This window comes from Atractosteus spatula, chromosome 8, assembly GCF_055471065.1.
Source record: "Atractosteus spatula isolate fAtrSpa1 chromosome 8, fAtrSpa1.hap1, whole genome shotgun sequence".
NCBI lineage: Eukaryota > Metazoa > Chordata > Actinopteri > Semionotiformes > Lepisosteidae > Atractosteus > Atractosteus spatula.
Genome location: NC_142713.1, coordinates 45,292,773 through 45,313,100, shown reverse-complemented (window position 1 = coordinate 45,313,100; position 20,328 = coordinate 45,292,773). Strand labels below are relative to the sequence as shown.

The 20,328-nt window shown below is 36.9% G+C and overlaps 1 protein-coding gene across 1 annotated transcript in view; it reads left to right on the top strand.

The window, feature by feature from the left end:
• Positions 1-20,328, top strand: part of cog5 (component of oligomeric golgi complex 5) — a 174,182-nt gene that overhangs the window by 82,377 nt on the left and 71,477 nt on the right. The window contains exons 8-10 of the mRNA XM_088922671.1: positions 3,480-3,645; positions 4,092-4,204; positions 4,712-4,789. Of these exons, the coding sequence (XP_088778797.1) occupies positions 3,480-3,645; positions 4,092-4,204; positions 4,712-4,789 (357 nt within the window). The remainder of the gene's footprint in view (positions 1-3,479; positions 3,646-4,091; positions 4,205-4,711; positions 4,790-20,328) is intronic.

Sequence of the window (20,328 nt, the reverse complement as noted above, 5' to 3'; positions counted from 1 at the left end):
AGTGGGGAGGAGAGCAGAGTAATTAAGCCAATTCATAGATGGGGATTATTAGGAGGCCATGATTGGTAAGGGCCAATGGGAAACTTGGCCAGGACGCCGGGGTTACACCCCTACTCTTTTTGAGAAACACAATGGGATTTTTTTAATGACCACCGAGAGTCAGGACCTCGGTTTTCTCATCCGCTGGACGGCGCCTTTTTACAGCATAGTGTCCACTATACTGTGGCATTAGGACCCACATAGACCACAGGTTGAACGCCCCCTGCTGGCCCCACTAATACTTCTTCCAGCAACAACCCTAGTTTTTCCCAGGAGGTCTCCCATCCAGGTACTGACCAGGCTCACACCTGCTTAGCTTCAGTGGGGCTGCTAGTTTTGAGTTGCAGGGTGATATGGCTGCTGGCTAATGGCTGTAAGGGAAAGGTGCTCTTTACCAGCAGTGTCCCTGGTTATGTGAAAGAAAAAATACAGACAGTAAAATGGTTCATTTTACCTTGTGGCTGTTAAAATTTTAACTAATGTTTTTTTTTTTAATTAATCTGTGCAGTGATTAGCAGTGAGGTCCTGTGTTCAGTTCTTGGAGTGCTGTCTGCATGGGGTTTGTATGCTCTCCCCATGTTCACTTTCTTTTTCTCCGGGTGCTCCAGGTTTCCTCCCACAGTCCACAGACATATTGGTAGCTTAATTGCCTTCTAGGAGACCTGAACTGGAGGAATGGGTGGATGGAATTTTAAAAATTGGATTGGCTAGAATATGGATTTTTCCTGTCTATCATCTTGTCCTCGCGCCAGTGTTTGCATTGCAGTTTCTAATTTACGTTACACTGTTTTCACCTTTCATGTTGGCATTTGAGTTCTCGGTGCAGAACACATATCTTTCCGAAGTGGAATATAGAAAATGAATGAGCTGCTTTCCACAGAGAAACCAACCATGAGATACTCAATACAATGAAAAGTGCTAATTTAGATTACCATACCAAGAATTTCCTTGAGCAGGCTTGGCAGACAGTGTAGTTTCTGTTATTGCTCTGGGTTGTGAACATGTCTCTAATACATAAGGGGTGGCTGGGAGCCAGTTATTCATGTAGGTTTGTATTGTGCTTATTGGATTCTTTTTTCATTTTCTCTTTCCTAACCTGAGCATTGTTTCAGCTCAGGTTAAATCGTTGTCCGATAGAGAGGATGTCACTTCTGTGCCATTGTCGTCGTGTTCATACGGAGAATCATAAGCCTTAAGAAATGGCTTTCTGAACAGTAGGTTAAGACATGGGGGATTGAAGAATGTGGTTTTTGATTGAGCTGGGGCACTGTTATAAAGCACCTTAGGGATCTATATATGTGATAAAAAAGATATAGATGTGATTTAAGTCATTCTTTCTTAAAGACTTCTGAATATGAAAAGCACAAAAGCCTTGTTTTCAACCCTCTGTACTTCTGAAACGGACCTGAGTGCTTGCAACCTTCATTTTTTATTATACAAAATTATTAAAATCATTTTTTTTCCCAAACTGAACACTATAGTGTTAAAACATCAGGTTGGCTGTTATAGAACAGAATTAATGTAGCAAGTAAGGGTTATTTTGGGGATTATTTTTTTCCATTTGTTTGTAAGATGTAATGTATGTTATTCAAAGGTTTTTTGGAGCTCTGCCCTTTTTAAGGTGATATGCTTATTACTAATAGCTCCTTTCATATGAGGAGAAAATCAGTAACTCAGCTGTACTTTTTATAGACAGCGTGGCGGTGACCTAAATCCCCTCTTCTACCATTTGAATCCCTGTGGAGTGTTACAGAGACACTGAAGTACCCAGGTGGTAGTAAAACCTTAGCAAAGCACTGAGTCAAGGTTAATTTTATTAAAAAGGGCAGAAAATAATTTTGTAATCAGGTGTCCAGGTGTCACAGCAACATTACTATCGTGTATCCTAACAGTGTCAGGTTGCAGAATGGAAGCAGAGTTGGGTCTGGTTGGACCAGTGTTGGTGGACAGTTAGGTGTTGCTTTTTGCTCTGGACCAGAACTTCCAAATCAATCCCCCAGTGTGGTGAGAGGGAACACTGCTGTAGTGGTTCTTCAGATAAAAGGTTAAACTGTGGTCATGACTATTAGGTTGCTGACTATCTTATGAGACTCTTCCTAAGAGTAAGGAGTGTTAGTTGTTATGTCCCGGCTAAATTCCACTGTGGGCTTCCACAATTTGATATACCTAATTTTCACCCTTAATTCAGTTGGTGAGAGTAATTTCTCACCTCTCCGCTTGATGTGCTGTGCAATGTGGCTCCAGGTGGCTGCAGCACATCAGTGGTGGAAGAAATGGGTCTCCTCATCTATGTAATATACTTTTAAATCCTTTAGGATGAGAAACACTCTAGAAACAGGGAGATGTAATTCTTGACATAATCATATGGCACTTATCTTTATTAAAATTGAATTCCAGTCATAACGCTCAAATCAGTAGAGCAACCTTTTTACATTTCTTTCTTTTTGTTTCGCATGATTTAGCTATCCATGCATTGATTAATGCATTAATGCATGATTAGCTATTTTTTAACAGTTTTATCCAATACAGGTGAGTAGGAGCTTATCCCAGCAAGCAACAGATGTAAGGCAGGATACATCCTGGATGGGACACCAGTCCATTCCAGGGCAGACACAGACACAAACATGCACACGGATACACCAGGGCCATTTTTCCCAGAAGCCAATTAGGCTACCAATATGTCTTTTGACTGTGGGAGGAAACTGGAGCACCTGGAGGAAGCCCACAAGGCGCACATGGGGAGGACATACAGTACTCACTCCAAGCCAATAGTACTCCAGGAATTGAACACAGGGTCCCAGCTTTTTAATTTTCAGTTGTGTAGACCTGTTTAGATGTCTTTTAAATTTTATAAAGCTATCAGTTTTGCTGTATGACTATAAAAAATAAGAAACTTCTGTTGGAGGATCAATTAGCAGAGAATCAGTTTTCACCATTGGGTAGAGTGTTGAAGAGAAATTCCTAAACATGATCTCTTACAATAGCAAATGAAAAGAGAAAGTAGTTTGTTCTTCCTCATTTGAAATTGAACTAGTGGTCAATAACATTTTTGATCAAGAAATGATTGTTTCTGGTCCTGGAGAATGCATTTGTTGTCGTCTGCAGGACTAAGACCTCTTACCAAGTGCAACACCTGTTCCATCTACCTCTTTTTACATCATGTTCCCTCTAGTTGAAAAAATATTTTGGAAGTGTAGGGAAAGGCGTAAACTCAGATGTACCCAGCCGTGCATAATTGCCTTCTGGAAGTCATGTTCAGAAGTGGCGAAAATCCAGCTCTTACTAATATCATTAGTCACTTGAAGGACAGTCATATGATGCCAGTAATTAAATACCAAACACATCATGTTTGTTGTTCTGTGAAAATAATAAAAAAATAAATCAGACACTGGACTGTAAATTTATTATAGCTCTGCTTTTTTGTTGTTTTTCTTTTTCAGAACCCCACTCAGGTGGGAACAGCACTTCAGGTGTTTTATAACCTCGGAAGTTTAAAAGAAACCATCAACAACGTGGTCGATGGATACCGTGCCTCCTTAGAAGACAACGTAGCCAATGCTCTAGACATCAAAGTCTTGACTCAGATGAATCAGGCAAACACAAGAGGTATAGTATTTATGTTGCAGAGAGGTCTTTTCTGTGGATTACAAAGAATCGTGTGTCGGGATGACCATTTCGGTTCTTTTCCAGATGGATTAATAATTCCAAATTTGATGTAACTATTTGCTAAGAAATTACTGTGTTGGTTCTGCTTCTTTAATTATCCACATTTCAATATTTCCTTTTTCATGAAAAAAGCACAATGCACGTTCCAACAGATTTTTTTGAGTTTGCTTTATCACAATTTGAAATTTAATAAGAAGACTAAAGTCTTTAAAAGATGGAGAAATAACTCATTATTAGACATAATCTCAAGTCATTGGTATTTATATAAAAGATGGGTCACTGTCTTACAGACTGGGAATTCTGTAATGGGTCTCTAAAGTGCTCGAGGTCTTGGATAGTCCTTTTCCTATTGATAGTGATTTTGTTTTTTGACCTTTGGTGCGTAGGGGGCCCTGGACGAGCCGTGATGCCAACTCCAGGGAACACAGCTGCTTTCCGGGCGGCTCTCTGGACGAACCTGGAGAAGCTTATGGATCAGATCTGCGCAGCCTGCGGACAAGTACGTGTTGAGGGAAATCTCTGATTCCTCAAAGCGGACTTTTGTTCTTTGCAAGTGGTGCTGAATGCATTGATGTAGCAGAGTTATTTTGGTGACGGCGACTTCCCTGTTGCTTTCTGCTTTCTTCTAAAGTGTAACTAGAATTTAGTCGTCATTCTCACAGTACACGTTGAAGGTTTCAGAAAAAGTTTAGCACGGTTTAGCACCTCATGTATTCATCACTAAGAAGTTGGAAGTTAGAGTGAGGATCTTGCCGGTAAAACTGGGTTTGTTTATTGCTTCTGTTGGATCATTTGATCCCAAGCCTTAAAGAAAATGAGGAGAAGCATGCGAATGAAAGCAAAAGCATTAGAGTACTCGAAGAAAGCATCCTGATAATACTTCCTTAAATTTCTTCCTATTAATGAATAATGGGAGAATTGGAAGAGTGAAAAGAGACCAATGTGACACATCGGATCGAGGAACATTGATATTTTGAGTAAGATTTCTGTATGTGTGTGATTGCAGGTACAGCATCTCCAGAAGGTTCTGACTAAGAAAAGAGACCCTGTCACCCATGTGTGCTTCATAGATGAAATTGTTAAGGTGAGAGTTTGTTTTAATAGTTCTATAATTTGATGCTAATCATTACGGAAGTTGTGTACATAGGATTTTTTTTTCTGTCACTTAAAGGTTTAGCTTCAGCTTTTTGGCTTTAATCTCTACTCAACAGACCTTTAAATTGTAATTTATAATCATGCAGCCAGCAGTAGGGCAGTTACCATGTAGTCTGGTTACGATCACAGAATACTTCTTGATTTCAAGTGGATATTTATACCTCATGCCCACAATACTGAAGAGCCATGCTGGCACTGCAGTGAAGGCATGCCGCAGTGTTTCCATTAGTGTTTTGAAAAAGGTGCCGTGCCAGCGCCATGTTTTGTTGATATCCTTTCATGCCTACTGTTTGCACATCCCAGTGTCGCTTTGAACAGCCTCGTGTGCGAGGCTCACACTTCACCACAAAAAAATCCAGTTAACAAACTGACAACTCCCTGGGAGGACTACAAAATCAAAGCTCTAATAAAAGGTAAAAGAACGGGGAGAATATAATGTCCAAATGCAGCTAAATATCATCCTTAGAAATTAAAGGAGAATCAATCAATATATCGGTCACCTAATTGTGGCAGTGTAGAGAGAAATCTTTCAGTGCTTTAAAAAATTAAAAAGCTGAATGTAGAATATAGGAATACAGTACATAATCATACATTTTTTTCAAGTTTTATGAGCTTCTGGTAGATGCACTAAGTCATCATCTTTTTAATGATGGGTCTGGTGCAGTCAAGTCAATGCCAGAACTAGGCATGGATGTGGAGAAGCTTGTGAATGGATCATCTGGAGAAAAGAAAGCTGCAGAGCCCCAGAACCTTCATAGAAAACCTTCCAACCAGTCTGAATATGTAAAATGAAGTTGAACTGTGTCACCCTCCACAAATAATAATAATAATTATAATAATTGCTTATACTTATACAGCGGTTTTCTGGACACTCCACTCAAAGCGCTTTACAGGTAATGGGGACTCCCCTCCACCACCACCAATGTGCAGCATCCACCTGGATGATGCGACAGCAGCCATAGTGCGCCAGAACACTCACCACACATCAGCTATTAGTGGGGAGGAGAGCAGAGTAATGAAGCCAATTCATAGACAGGGATTATTAGGAGGCCATGATTGGTAAGGGCCAATGGGAAATTTGGCCAGGACGCCAGGGTTACACCCCTACTCTTTTTGAGAAACGCCCTGGAATTTGTAATGACCACAGAGAGTCAGGACCTCGGTTTTACGTCTCATCCAAAGGACGGCACCTGTTTACAGTATAGTGTCCCTGTCACTATACTGGGGCATTAGGACCCACATGGACCGCAGGGTGAGCGCCCCCTGCTGGCCCCACTAACACCTCTTCCAGCAGCAACCTTAGTGTTTCCCAGGAGGTCTCCCATCCAGGTACTGACCAGGCTCACACCTGCTTAGCTTCAATGTAAAGGACGAGGATTTTGTCTGTTGTGCTCCTCTTCTACGTAGTATAGTTTCAAGGTGAGCAAGCTGTAAGAAAATGTATATTTACAAATACAATAAAGTGATTTCATCGTTGATCAATTCTGTCAGGCAAAGCCTAAACTGTATTAAAAATAATGTGCAGTGATAAACATGATTTGAGTCCAGTGTACTTTAATGAAATGAAAGAATATAAAGATGTCATATCCTACAAAAGCAGTTTGAATTGTCTTAAAGTAGTATTAAACAGTCATTAAATAATTTGACATTCATATTTCATTGTTAGAAAGAATGGGCAATGATGAGTGCATTTCAGACCACAATGAAAGTAAAATGTGCACAGTAACGTGTAAAATCTCCAGTTTACATTACAAAAATTTCCAAGTATGCACAGCGCCATATTTTATCCATCAATTAATTTATTTTGTTCCCAAGATTTAATAACAGTGCAGTTCCCCTTTAAAAATATTAATAAGTTTAAGAAATGTTACAAAAAAGTAAAGATACTACACCTTTCTGTATTTTTTGTCTCCTGATACATGATAGGAATCTCCTATGGTTAGTTTCATGTATGTAAAAAAATCATTTAATATCATCTTGAGCTTCAGAGTTCAAGTTTTTGTTACCATGGTTTCATTTCTGTATACCATGACATTATATTACTTTCTGTATATCTTGATATAATTAATGGAAATAAGGTTTTAGTGTCAGTAGTTGTGTTATTTGCATATGTTATGGCAACAGGTATTGTGTATTATGACTGCAAAAGCAGTGATATGCATTTTAACTATTTCTGCTAAGTCTGTGTACTGCCTATACTTTAACAGTTTAAAAGGTTTCTTACAGTTTGTGTTAATTAAGTTTTCTTTGAAGACAGAACTAGAAGAGATTCTATAACATTAAGATGCAGAGAAATAGAAAAGAAGAATGCTTTGTATACATTAACCTGGAATTGAAACATTTATACAGTACATGCAGAAGAGGAATGTTGTTGGCCTGTTTTATAAATAATTAATGCAGTTCAGTGCTGCAGTTCAGCATCAATATAGATCTCATCTTGAATTGCATTGAAGAAGGCGCAAAATGACAATGAGTTGAGCTCAAACATTATAGGCTCTGCTCTTTATGTTTGAAACATCTAATTACTTAAATGTACTTTAACATGTTTTTAAATTTTACTATGCTTTTACTGTACCCTTTTATAATGTTATACATTATAAAACATCTGAGATGGTGCTCACTCTGGAAAACATGAAATTACAAAAAAACTAGCATAGTAAATAAAACTCTTAAATTTAAAATGAAAGACAGTTGTGCAGTCTAGACAGAGCACTTGTGCAGTGAGTAGCAGTTTTCTAGACAGCAGTTGGGAATGGTTTAGTTGGAGTTTAGAAAGCACACCTTTGTCCGTGCACTAGCTGCTTAATAACCAGCACGTTAACAGTAAATCAGTTTATAATTGAGTCATTGTGGGATGAGTGCCTGAGCAGAGGTTGAATCAACACTCATGGTACTGTATGTAAGCAGGCCTGGGCTCTTAGCCTCAGGCAGCTTATTATACTTAACAATTTTCCCTTGCACACAGCCATTCCCCTCACTGTAACTCTGTAACATGTTTCGCTGCATTAATTGCAGCTAGATTGTGTCTTGTACAGTCAATAAAAATAAAAGGGGCACAGTATTCATTATTAAATTTGTTTCCATTCATGTCACTCCTAAATAAACTGAGAGGTACTTGAACAAAGGCCTCTCTTTATATCTTTCCCGAAGATTGCTTGTGCTTAGAGAATTTTACCTTGCCGCGTCTCACAACCATTTTATTGTACTTTAATGTACAGTAAACAAGTTTTAGTTTATTTAAGTGCACATTTAAACCTCATTTTACATAAAACTTGAAATGTTTAGGTCACATTTGTATCAGATATACATCTATATCCGCAGTACGTACCGTGTAATAACTTCTGTGAATAATCAATTCCAAATGAGAACATTACATGGAGAATTGATTAGCTGCAGCTACACATCAGCAGTTCCTCTAGGCCTCGATTTGTCTCCTCCAGTGTTTGTCACTCAGCAGTGTCAACTGTGAATACGAGCAAATTGCTTGCTTGGTGTTGAATGTAATAATGCAGTAGTGGATCTTTACTTAACCCAGATTGTAGCTTTTTTTTCACCAAGCTTTGTACTGTATGTTGGTATGGATTCTGCACAGCTTAACCCTGGGTTTGTATGTTTACTCTTTACGCAATTTACACAGTGCGCTTTGGTGAAGTGCATTTCACCCGTGTCACTGATGCTTTTGCTGAATTTCATTTTATTGCTAAGAATTATCAAAGAGGAACCGTTTAGCACATTATTAGATCCTGTTGCGTTGGACATTTCATTAGTATTTTTTTTTCCTTTGTGTGTTTTTATATCTGCCTTCTTCACAGTGAATCTTTAATATCCTGCTGTGTCCCATTTGTGTACAGTGTCGAAGGCTTATGGGTTTTTTTTCTTTTTATGCTGTTACTCTTGGCATCCCTATTAATCCTGGATGAGCTTTAATTACTTTAGCTGGAAATGAAATAAGGTTTTTTACTACTGGTAATCTTTTAAAAACATAATCAGTATTCACCTTTAGTGATAATCTTGCTCTTTTTAACCAAATGTCTAACATACTGCAGTGGACTACATTTCAGAAATAATTTACAAAGGATTTAGTACTGGGGCTTTAAATGGGACATTTCATAATACAAACAAGAAAAAGTGCATGTACCAACACAAATAGGATAGGTTTATTTCTGTGTAAAACATTGTAGCCTTCTGTTTGCTTTAAGAAGAGTAAAATAGCTGTTGTGCACAGAGACTTGAATCATGGTAACATGGCTTGGTACACCATGAGACTATACTTCTAAAAGAGAATTTTTTGCATTCTCGGTATGTTGTAGTACTTGATTTCACATGGAGTAGGTGTTGCAGTGGGTTGAGATTCCTGACCTGCAGTTCCAACAGCATGTGGGATGAAGTTTTGTTTAAGCCTGTAGATAACTGGGAATATGCTGCAGTAAAATTTCCAAATGTATAATGCTTGAATTGTGCTACGGAAATATTTATTTCCTTTGCAAAACCGTTTTTAAAGATAAATTTATTTCTTAAAAATCTTGAAATCTACACTCAATAAAGACCATGTAAAAACATGTTTTTATAATTTTATCAGTGGTTTTCAATTGGCATTAAAAAGCAAAATAACTTTTTAACCTGTTGAAAACCAGTAAGAAGAAAGTAAAGAAGCAAGGACAACCTCTTGTTTGTCTTAACGGAATGTGGCCTCCTGGAATTTTAGGAAGCAGTAGTCAGTCCTTTGAAGTCAGTACACCTGGTTTGTAATACCTGAAGCTGAATCAAGTTTGAATTGAGCTTAAAGGTAAGTATTATCAATTGCAAAAGTAGTGTTCAGAGAAAAGGACCTGTGTTTTTACTCCATATTTTAATGAATGTTGTCTAACTTATTTGTGTTAACTGACTCTTACCAGTCAGTCATATCACTTCACACTATCACTAGCAAATCAACTTACCCACCTCTTCTGAACTGACACAGACACGCATTGCAACTTTTGAGTGTCTTGTGCAGTGAGGCTACGCTTCAATATGAGTATGGACAGAAACAGCAGACATTTTCAAATTGGAATTAAAGCAGCACTTCCAGAGACCCAATACCATGAACATCACTACATCTATGTATGTTGATGGTATATGAACTCCCTGGTACTGTACTTCAAATATCCCCATCTAGTAGCTGGTTGTGGTCACCAGCATTAGGACTAGTACAGCCACAGTAAATTAATCTTATGGCATGGGTTCAAGGTTCAAGCCAGTGTGTTTGGCTGTAGGTCTCATCCAGTAGTCCTAGCAGGGGTATTTATGTAGGGAATCTTGCAGTCTGATCTCAGCACTCAGTCTTTCAAAACTTAATCTATACTATAAACCTCTCTGATTGCAATCTAAAAAATAGATAGACACTTTATTGATCCCGTAAGGGAAATTGCAGAAAAAAAGAAACCTGTTAAAATCTACTTAGAAATGTTTATCACTAAAAGTTTTTAATCTTCAGTGTAACATTTTCAGTTTTTTTCTGCAACCACTGGGATATTTTGTAAAAGTAGATTAATATTTTGTAATTTGCTAACTGTGTATCTTGCATATCTCATAGGTATGTTTACATGTGCGTAATTGTCTCTTTCTGTAAGATCTAAGCAAGCTGCACATCAGGGTTTTCCAACATGAATTTAATATTATTTTCTAAGCAGCTCGTTATTCTGAGTTAACATGACTTAATATTGGTATGCTTTTTTAATTTGCTTTGTCTTTTTACTTTTTGAAAACATTTGTGTTTTGTGTTGCAATATGAATTTACTTTTTTTTCCCCATCTCCTATTTATTAAAAATGTTCTGTATATTTGTCTCTTCTAATATATATATAGACAATACCAAACACTCGGGGCTTGTCATGCAATCAAAGCTGCCATTTAATGGCTACTTTGTTTCAGGTATTCTGAGTGGAATGTTTGAAATGTTATCTGTCTGAGCTGGAGCCAGCAAAATTAAGTAGACCATAGACTATTAATAGGACCTTGTGTATTGAGTGACACATTGTAGCATGGCCATTATAAATGCTTGCCAATTAAGGTTAGAATATGTGTCCGTAGAGAAGAAGACAAACTGTTCAACCAATAGTAAACCAGTTTACAAGGAGGAACATTACAGTTTGTTCCTGTGGCTGATTGTAAACTAGGCTGTAACATTTAAAATGCAAGTAACTAATAATACAAGCAAGCAATAATAATTTTTCAAGACTCAAGGGGAATGTCTGTCCTTGAAGACCTTGGAATTGATTAATTTATTCGACATTGTGATGTTAATGAAGATGACAATAATTAAAGCTGTGGTGTGGTAAATAAACAGCTGGAGGCAATTATTGTACAGTGAACCCCCCTAACCCATGAGCAGGAGTGTTTTATCAGTCTTAATAGAAAGCACAAAAGAACAAGAGGAAGATTTGGTCTAATTATAAGTTGATCCTTTTATGCAGTCCATGTATCTCCGCTTTTTTAGTCCAGCAATATGACCAGTATGCTGTTTATGAAATTAAAATGTGTCTTCTTAATGTAGTGTGTTCTTGGCTTCATCAAACAACATTTGATTTCAGCATTTATTCATGTATATATAAAATTCAAGCTTGTGTTGAAATACTGTATGTAAAAAAGTTGTATCACATTAAGTTGTCTAGGCTGTACCTAAGAATATTTTTGCAGAAGATTTCTGTGTTGACTAAAAGAAATGAACTGCTGCTTTTTTCATTATAACTACAACTTCACCAGCATGCTCATTATAAATGTTTCATTTTTTATCAAAATTCTAGCCTTTTAGTTGGAAATCTTTTAATCTTATAAAGATGACCACAAACATGCCACCTTTTCCCCAATTATAATTTACAGAAAACAGATGAAACACAATTCTTCATAATTGTGTTAGTCTCATAGTGTATGTTTAGAGGCAGTGTTTCTTCAGTTAATTTAAATAAACTTATCAGATCCAGTTAATTTAAATGAACTTGTCAGATCATAACTCAGAAGCTTTAGCAGACCTTCAAGATACATGCAGAGAAAGCATTTGTGAATCCCTTAGGATATTCTCATATTTCACAAATAAAAAAAAACTAAAATGTTACTAGCTCTTAATCTAAGTCTTTATAATAAAGTTAACTTGACAAAACAAATGACACAAAACATTATATTCTTTCAGCATTTATTTATCCTCAAATGATGAAATGGTAAATATCCACGTATGACAAAGTACGAGAACCTACATTCAGGGGAACCCCTCGAGAAGAAACTGCAACTAAATGTTTCCTGTAACCACTGATCAATCTCTCACATCGGTTTGGAGGGAAATTTGTCCCACTCCTCCATACAGAACTCCTTTGTCTCTGTGACATTTAAGGGCTGCCTTGAATAGCCAGCTTGCTTCAGGTCCTGTCACAATTCTGATGACGTTTAGGTCCGGACTTGACTTGGCCTATGTACAGTAAAACACTAAATTTGTCTTTCTGCAGCTATTCATTCGTACATCTGCTTGCGTGTTTAGGATCATTGTCTTTCTGCAAGACCCACTTTCAGTTCGGTTTCAGCTCATGGACAGAACGCCTGACGTTTTCCTCTAGAATCTTCAGATAAGATGCAGAACTCATGGTTGTGTCAATGATGGCCAGCCATCCAGGTGCTGAGGCAGAAAACAAGTCCCAAACCATCACACTCCCACCACCACCAGGCTAGATGGTTGGAATGAGGTTCTTCTATCTTCCAAAAGCAGTGTTTGGTTCTAGCCACATACTTTATAACGTTTCTTATTGAGGCCAAAGAGTCTCCTCTTTACATTAGAGATTTGTCAAAGTGAAACATGCACCAATCAAAAGAGGTTTCAGAAGACCTCGGAAAAAGGATTGTCGATGCTCATAAGGCTGGAACGGGTTACAAAAACATTTCTAAAAAGTTAGGCCTCCGTCAAGCCACAATCAGACAGTGACTAGGTTGTTCTCCCTAGGAGTCCAACAAAAATAACTGCAAGAGCTTGCTGTACAATGCTAACAAAGAGCCCCAGGAAAACAGATAAGGATCTGCAGTCGTCTCTTGCACTGGCTAATGTTGAGTCCACAATAAGAGAAACACTGAACAAAAGAGGAAACCAAAAGGGCTATCATGATACTGTAAAACTGTGAAATTTCCATTTTTATCTTTGAAGTTCACAAATGATTTCTCACAGCAGTTTCATGCAGTGCTAAGGTTTATGCATGCACTTTTAAAGCAGCATTAGGTTGATCATATTTAGGTCAAGGTGTAGAAACAAAACCTTGAATCACAATGCAAAATCCTTTAAACCAAGTTATTTCTGTTTATGCTAAATGTAAGAGGCAATGGCTGCCACCATCATAACACTGAAACATTTGTCAGGATTGTGCTCTCATACGGGGTTTGGGGGGCTTATTAGTTTTTTATGTATCCTTTCTACATACCGTTGTTTAACAAGAATAATGGTGTACAGGGGCTTGCTTTGCTGGCAGCGTACATTGAGTACTGGTACGATTAATTCAGTCACGTCCTTGACAATTACAGATGGTAGCAAAGGTGAGCAAAACTGCATTAGCATGCTGATCCTTAACTCTAGTTCTAAAAGAGCAGTCAATGCTGTAGAGCATTCATATGTTTCATAGAGTTTTCCACTTTAGACAGACACAGTTCTCATTACCATTCAGCAGCCACACTGGTGGTTTTATAACATTTGTGAGGTAATGAGTATCTGCCTAACACAGAGTACATAAAGCACACTCAGTTTTGTAGGATGTTTTTACAACATGGTGAGTATATGTCACCGGGGGCGAATGGAGTTCACATCACAGATTGATCTGTGACTTCCTGCTGATGGGCAGATTACCTTCTAATCCATTTGAAATTAAAGTGAGTTCAAACCATTATTTCAGACCAGCAGTCAGAATCTCCTCTGTTTTTCCTTTGTGTTGCAGTCAGACAGGATATCTAAACTGCTTCTGCACTTTTTGCTCAAAGCTACATCAAAAACTAGAAGACATATACTGTAAAGGGTTATTCATTTGGAAAAGCAAAATATTGACGGCATTCAGCCACTGGAATAAAGCATTCATGTCTTCTCTTAATGTTAGGATATACATGTCCTTCAGATTTAGTCATGCTATAAATACGTTGTTGACATTGTGAGGGAATCATCGATTGCAGTTGGCTGAAACAAATAGTCAGCCCTTAGACTTAAGAAGGAGGACAAATGAGAGAAGGCAGAGTAGAACAGAATAAATATTGAATCATTCTTGTTGAGTCAGGAATGAATGAGGAAATCTTAGACGGTTAAAGTCTGGTATAATAGGCTTCTACACAGCATATACAGTAAATGGGCCACGGAGATATGGATTGTTCATGGAGTGTGAATTTGAACAATTCTGACTATAAAACTGTGTGATATCATTTCTAGTGGTTTAGTAAGAGACAGGGGGCTTGCTTTCAGTTTTCCCTGTGTTCCACCTAGTGGGGTAAGGGAAGCAGAGAAAGTCTGATGAGGTTTGATCTTTGCAGCGTAATTGGGCAGAATGCCAAAGAGAGCAGTCAAGAGAATTGGGACCTTGTTTAGAAAAAAACTGAGCAGTTATCAAATAGACAGGGGCAAACATCTGTATCAAATATATACCAATAAAAATAGCAAAAATATATTTTTTTCTCTGCTCTGCAGTTTTCAGCTTTCTGAGAATAGCTAAATGAAATACTCCAGAAATCTAGCCAGCTGTTTCCAACTTGGTATATACTTACAGTACATTAAATATGTTTTAGTTTCTCAGTTTCAACATTAGACTTTCTGATAATGGCACAAGACACAACACATCATTCCTTGGAGTAAGGGTGATGAACTCCACCTATTGTATTTCAATATTCTCCTGCTACTACTGAGCGAATCAATATTTTTAATCTTATATACAAAGAACACTTTAAATGAAAGAAATTGTATACAGGACAGGACAGTTAAAAAAAACAGATCATAAATAAAGATCTTTTGTTATGGTAGATAACTATCTAGACATAAGTTTACACATTATCCTGTGTAATGTCCTAATTTCTGTCCAGAGATTTGAATAATTAAGCCTCCTAATCACACTAATCAGTTTTTCTTTTTAGTTAAACTAATGTTGAAGAATAAAAAAGCTTGTGAAAAAAACAACTAATCTACATAAACACATAACTAAAGTCTTCCCTTAAGTCACCCTCTGGCTGTAATGTACAAATTTGATTTTAAAATATGTGTGTGGCCATTACACTGATGGATTTCCTGTTCTGTCTCTTTATTGGAGCCTTCCTTTGGAGTGATTGACGTCATTTTTTGAACTTGCACATTGATCTCTGACCTCTATAACATAGATTCTGCTGGACAAAACATAAAGTAGTGCAAAGCTGCTCCCGTTTACCCTATTGGCCTAAATGTCTGTCTTAAAAACACTACAGTACACCCAAGTGAATTTTGCATCTAGCAGAGTATACAGATACCATATGGGGATTTTGCATTTAAATGTAGAAACATGTTAAATAGGCCTCTGGTGATATTCCACTAGGTTTTTGTTATATGAACCAAACAAATTCAGTGCCACACTTCAGAATAAGCTGAGAACAAATTGATGAAGTTCTGGAATGTAGTGATATCAAACCTTATTTTCTGTATACTTAAAAGCTATTAAAATACATAGCAGTTGGACACCTCAGATGCAAGTTTCAGTTTGGGTGCCTTTTGAGAACAAGTAACTAGTAAATGAAGCATTTCTGGACTTATTTAATTCTGAAATAATTATTTGTATACATTCAGCCTGAGCCCTATCATGTTTTTTCTGAAAAACCATTTTACCTGGTGGAAGCTCAAAGATGATAAAAAATGGCATTTTAGTGGACCTTTATTAGTGAAGCTTTTCGCAGGACACTTATCTGTATTCAATGAAAATCTAAAGGTGTGAATTTTTGTTGAGCTATCTGTGTTTGCATGGGTGCTCTATATTGACCTCTAAATTGACCCTTGTGTTAGAAGAGTGCGTTTCTGTCTGTTTGTGCCCTGTGATGGACTGGCCCCCCCATGACCCTGTATTTGATAAAACGGTTTCGAAGATAGATGGATAAAAAATACTTAATTTATAGAATTAATTATTTTATGGTTACAGAAAAGCTGTAAAGGTCTTCAAGGCAAACACCTTTGTTTGCTTTTAATTAAATTTACTTCTAAAACTTCTCCTTCTTAGGACAGTACAGATCAGCAACGTTTTAGTTGGTTTAAGACTTGAATGCCAAATTTAAATACTATTTATAAGGTTAACATTTATTTATTAAAGTATATTCCTCCAAAACTCTATCACATTAGGAGATAAAAGTAAAGTATGTGACAATCAATGGGTTTGTTAGTAAGGTAGTAAAAACCATTTTTAGACTGCATGTACAAAAGTAATTGTACACTATTTATTATATAAAGAGATAATCTCTTCAGGATGACTTCAGGAAGGCCCACGCTGATCACTCCCCACTGTATATCAACGGCTCCCCTGTGGAGAAAGTTAGAAGCACCAAGTTCCTTGGTGTACACATTACAGACGACCTCACTTGGTCCCTCAATACCACCTCCCTAGCCAAGAAGGCACAGCAGCGTCTCTATTTCCTGCGGTGACTGAGGAGGGCAAACGTTCCCCTGTCCATTCTTACCACTTTCTACAGAAGCACCATTGAGAGCACCTTGACCAGCTGGATCACTGTTTGGTTTGGGAATTGCAACGCTTCAGACCGCAAGACCCTGCAACGAATTGTGGAAACAGATGAAAACATCATTGGAGACTCCCTCCCTTTCATTTCTGTCATCAAACGCTGCTTACACAGGGCCTCCAGTATAGTAGATGACCCCTCCCATAAACTCTTTGCCCTCCCACCATCTGGCAGTGTACGGGCTAGCTCCACCAGACTCTGTAACAGCGTCTTCCTGCAGGCTGTCAGGCTCTTCAACACCCTGGAATCTACTTGCACCCACCCCAATTCCAGAAAGAGGGTTTAAATCCCCCCAGTGTGTTGTGTATGTTGTTTTATGTATTTCCTTGTAATTTGCACTATCTGCACTTTGCAGTATGTGTATCCTGTCTACAACGTCTATGTCAGTTTCCTCTCTGTCCTGCCTGTATTTGCACCGTGGACCAGGAGAAACGATATTTCGATATTTCTGTATACTTGTATATGGCTGGAATGACAAATTGAACTTGAACTATTTTGTAAGTTATATTTGCTATATAGAATCTCTACTAATGATACAAAAAAGCCCTATTGCCTATTAAAGACTCTCTTCATAGTTAATATTATTCTGTAAGTGCACTGCTTATTATTAAGGTGTAGTGTTTATTATTGTTGTTGTTGGCATTATCCCCCCCCCCTTCACTCCCAAAGACTCAACTTTGCAAATTATGGGAATGGACTAAGTATATTTCATTACAAAATCAAAATACATTTTAGCAATGTCCACTACATAGTAAATTATTATTATGAGTGAGTTCTCATTGCTACAAACGTAAGTGTTATTGCCAGTATCCCCATTTTGAGAATTATGAAAGCGGAATTGGAAGAAGACTTGGATAAGAGAGAAAAATCAAGTGTAAATTCAAAGTCTAATTAATGAGTCCTTCTCTACACACAATATTTGTTATTAGATCTGTGTGTTTTTTAAAGCAGAACGTGGTGACACACATTCTCAGTAGCAATAACAAAAAAGCTACTGTTTATCTTTCCAAATAATGAATGATGTCAAGTATAATCATTTATTTTATGCTGTCTTTAAAACTCATGATGAAGGATGTCTCCTGTATTGCTCAGTAGTGTAAAGAATTAGAGAAATATATACTCCTTGTTCAAAGTTCATTTGACATTTGATAATGAGAAAATTAGATGTGGCTTGTGAGGAAATACGAAACTAACAGAGCAACCTTCAAACAGGTTTATTGCAAATTAAAGAAATAATATTCTAATCAATTTTTAAATAACACTTTTTGTACAGAATACCATATTGTTAAGTATATTATCCAAACGATTAACATGGAAATTAGGCACCGCACTAGACAATTATGATTATAACAAAAAAGAGTAGGACAGCAAATCACTGTTGAAATATTTAGTCTCTCTTCTGAGTACTAAGGTTTCCGTGGAAACCACACATTTTTTTACAGTTACAGCATTGCAAGTTGAGTTTATTTGAAATTATATTTAAATAACAAGTATCAAACTGCAAAGAAATATTTTTTGCATTTCTGCTCTTTTCATAGGTTACAGGATTTTTTTCAGATATATGTAGATATACTGTACCGTAGCTGAATATTTAATTGAAAAACCTGTTTCTATTTCTTTCCAGTACAATGCTGAGAAAGTTTGTGGACCCCCAGTATCATTATGGGAAATACCCTTATATAATTAAAACCTGTCTTTTTTTAAAAAAACAAAATTTATACTTACCAATTCAATGTTTTTTGAGACACAATGATACTGTAGATGAAATGGGGGAAAAAAAGGAATAATTAAGAATGTGAGCCTGGAAAAAGTCCATGGTGAAGTTTAAAGCTTAATGATGAGGAATATTAAGGTTGGTTGACAACTGTAAAAGTAGTTTTGTCGTTGTGAAAAAGATTGTGTTTAAATACTATAATGTAGGGTCTGCTTAAGCTTTTTTTATAAGAAAAACAATTATCTTCAAGCTTTCTACATAACAAGACTTTAAGGTTATACTCAGTTGGATAGTCCATGCCCTCATTTCAGTTTGCTGTAGTTTGTTTGACTATTTATCATTTGAAGAAAATATCTTAATTATGTTGAAAGTGTTAAAATCTTTTTTTTTTAAATAAATGGACCCTGTAAAGCAAGAATGAAACCAACATGCATTTCCTGGTAGGCATATTCCATCACTAGTCTAATTAGAGTTCTAGAAGTACCTTGAAGGCAAAACCAATCGAGTTCAGTTTTTCTCAGTACAATATGTAAAAACATTTCTGTGGGCTATTCAACTGAACAGTTATTCCTTTTCGGCCCACTTGGGGTCATGTATTGAATTGAACCCACGCTAAATAACTTTTCCTTTTCTTGTTCAGTCTATTATTTATGCTTAGTATAGGAGATTGGGAGCACCGCATTCTGGTTATCCCTCATTTAAGGAGTGTGTTCCTCTCGGCTGTGTAAGCATCATCTTTATTTGCTGATAATACCAATTAGAAGCACAGTTGTCTTTCCAAATGAAGAAATCCACAACCTTGCCCCCTTTCACCAGTTTTCTCCTTTTGAAATGTTGCACAGCGTCTTTTCATTGTGCTGCCAAGCCTGCATTTGCCTGATGGCCAGTAATTGTTTCACAGGTTCAAATGTACCCTTTTACTGTTTATAGCTTGAAGCTATGCACTTATTAACAGGCATCTCTTCTGCTCTCATTTCAAATATGATACCAATTCTAGTCTCTCTGTATCTCACAGGATTGTAATAATTGCAGATCATTTAGTAATAGAGGGCTGACATCCACAAAAATCAAAACTTTTGCCCTAACAAAAATGAATAAATTGCTTTACCAATGTGCATCAGTTATTTAACCAGTCTACCGGTTCAAAATACATGCCATCCCATTCACTTACAGCATGACTCCATGCTGTAACAGAAAGTTGGTTTTTCCACAGGAATATATTGTGTAACTGATCTTCCACATGTCTCCATTTACCTCTCAATGTACGACACCAGGCATGCTATATAACATCTTTGAATGTTTATATGAACAGACAAAACAACACCACATCTAAAATGACTTGATTATGTATCAGCTTGTCAATAATAAACAATGGTTATGCCAGTATTATCTAGTTGTGATTAGTTGGTATAGTTTCTAAACAAACTGCACAATGAAACAGTCATTCCATCATTCAAAAATTAGCATATATTGTACAAAGACATTCTTATTTAGAATGGATAATGTGCAGTTACTTAAATAGGCACTGACAACTCAGAAGACTGTTTTGAATCTTAAACATAAAGCTCTAAAGATGTATACTTCTGTTTAACAATACTGAAAGGTGCTGTTTGACAAGCTAATTGAAAACTTGTACAGTTGGCTGTCATGTAAGAGTTTGATTAAAGTATATTGACATGAAAAGGGAAAAATATTGAATTAATTTTGATGTACAGATCTACATTGTATATTTCCTGCCGTGATTCATCTGAGCAACAGATTTTTAAATATGCATTTTATTTGTATATGAAATCTAAAAATGTAATAATACTGTAAATGACACATTTGACACCAATTTATAGAAAAGGGTCCCATTGTATAGTGTTGCAAACTGTGTTTCTAGAACTTTTTCATCACATTTTTTGTTCTCCATGTATGTTTATTCAGCAGGTCTACCACTATTAATAGTACTTTGAATATAATAGGCCTTTCCCTAACCTTAACTCTTTCCTTTGAATCTAAGGTGAAGTCTGCATTTTATGTCCTTTG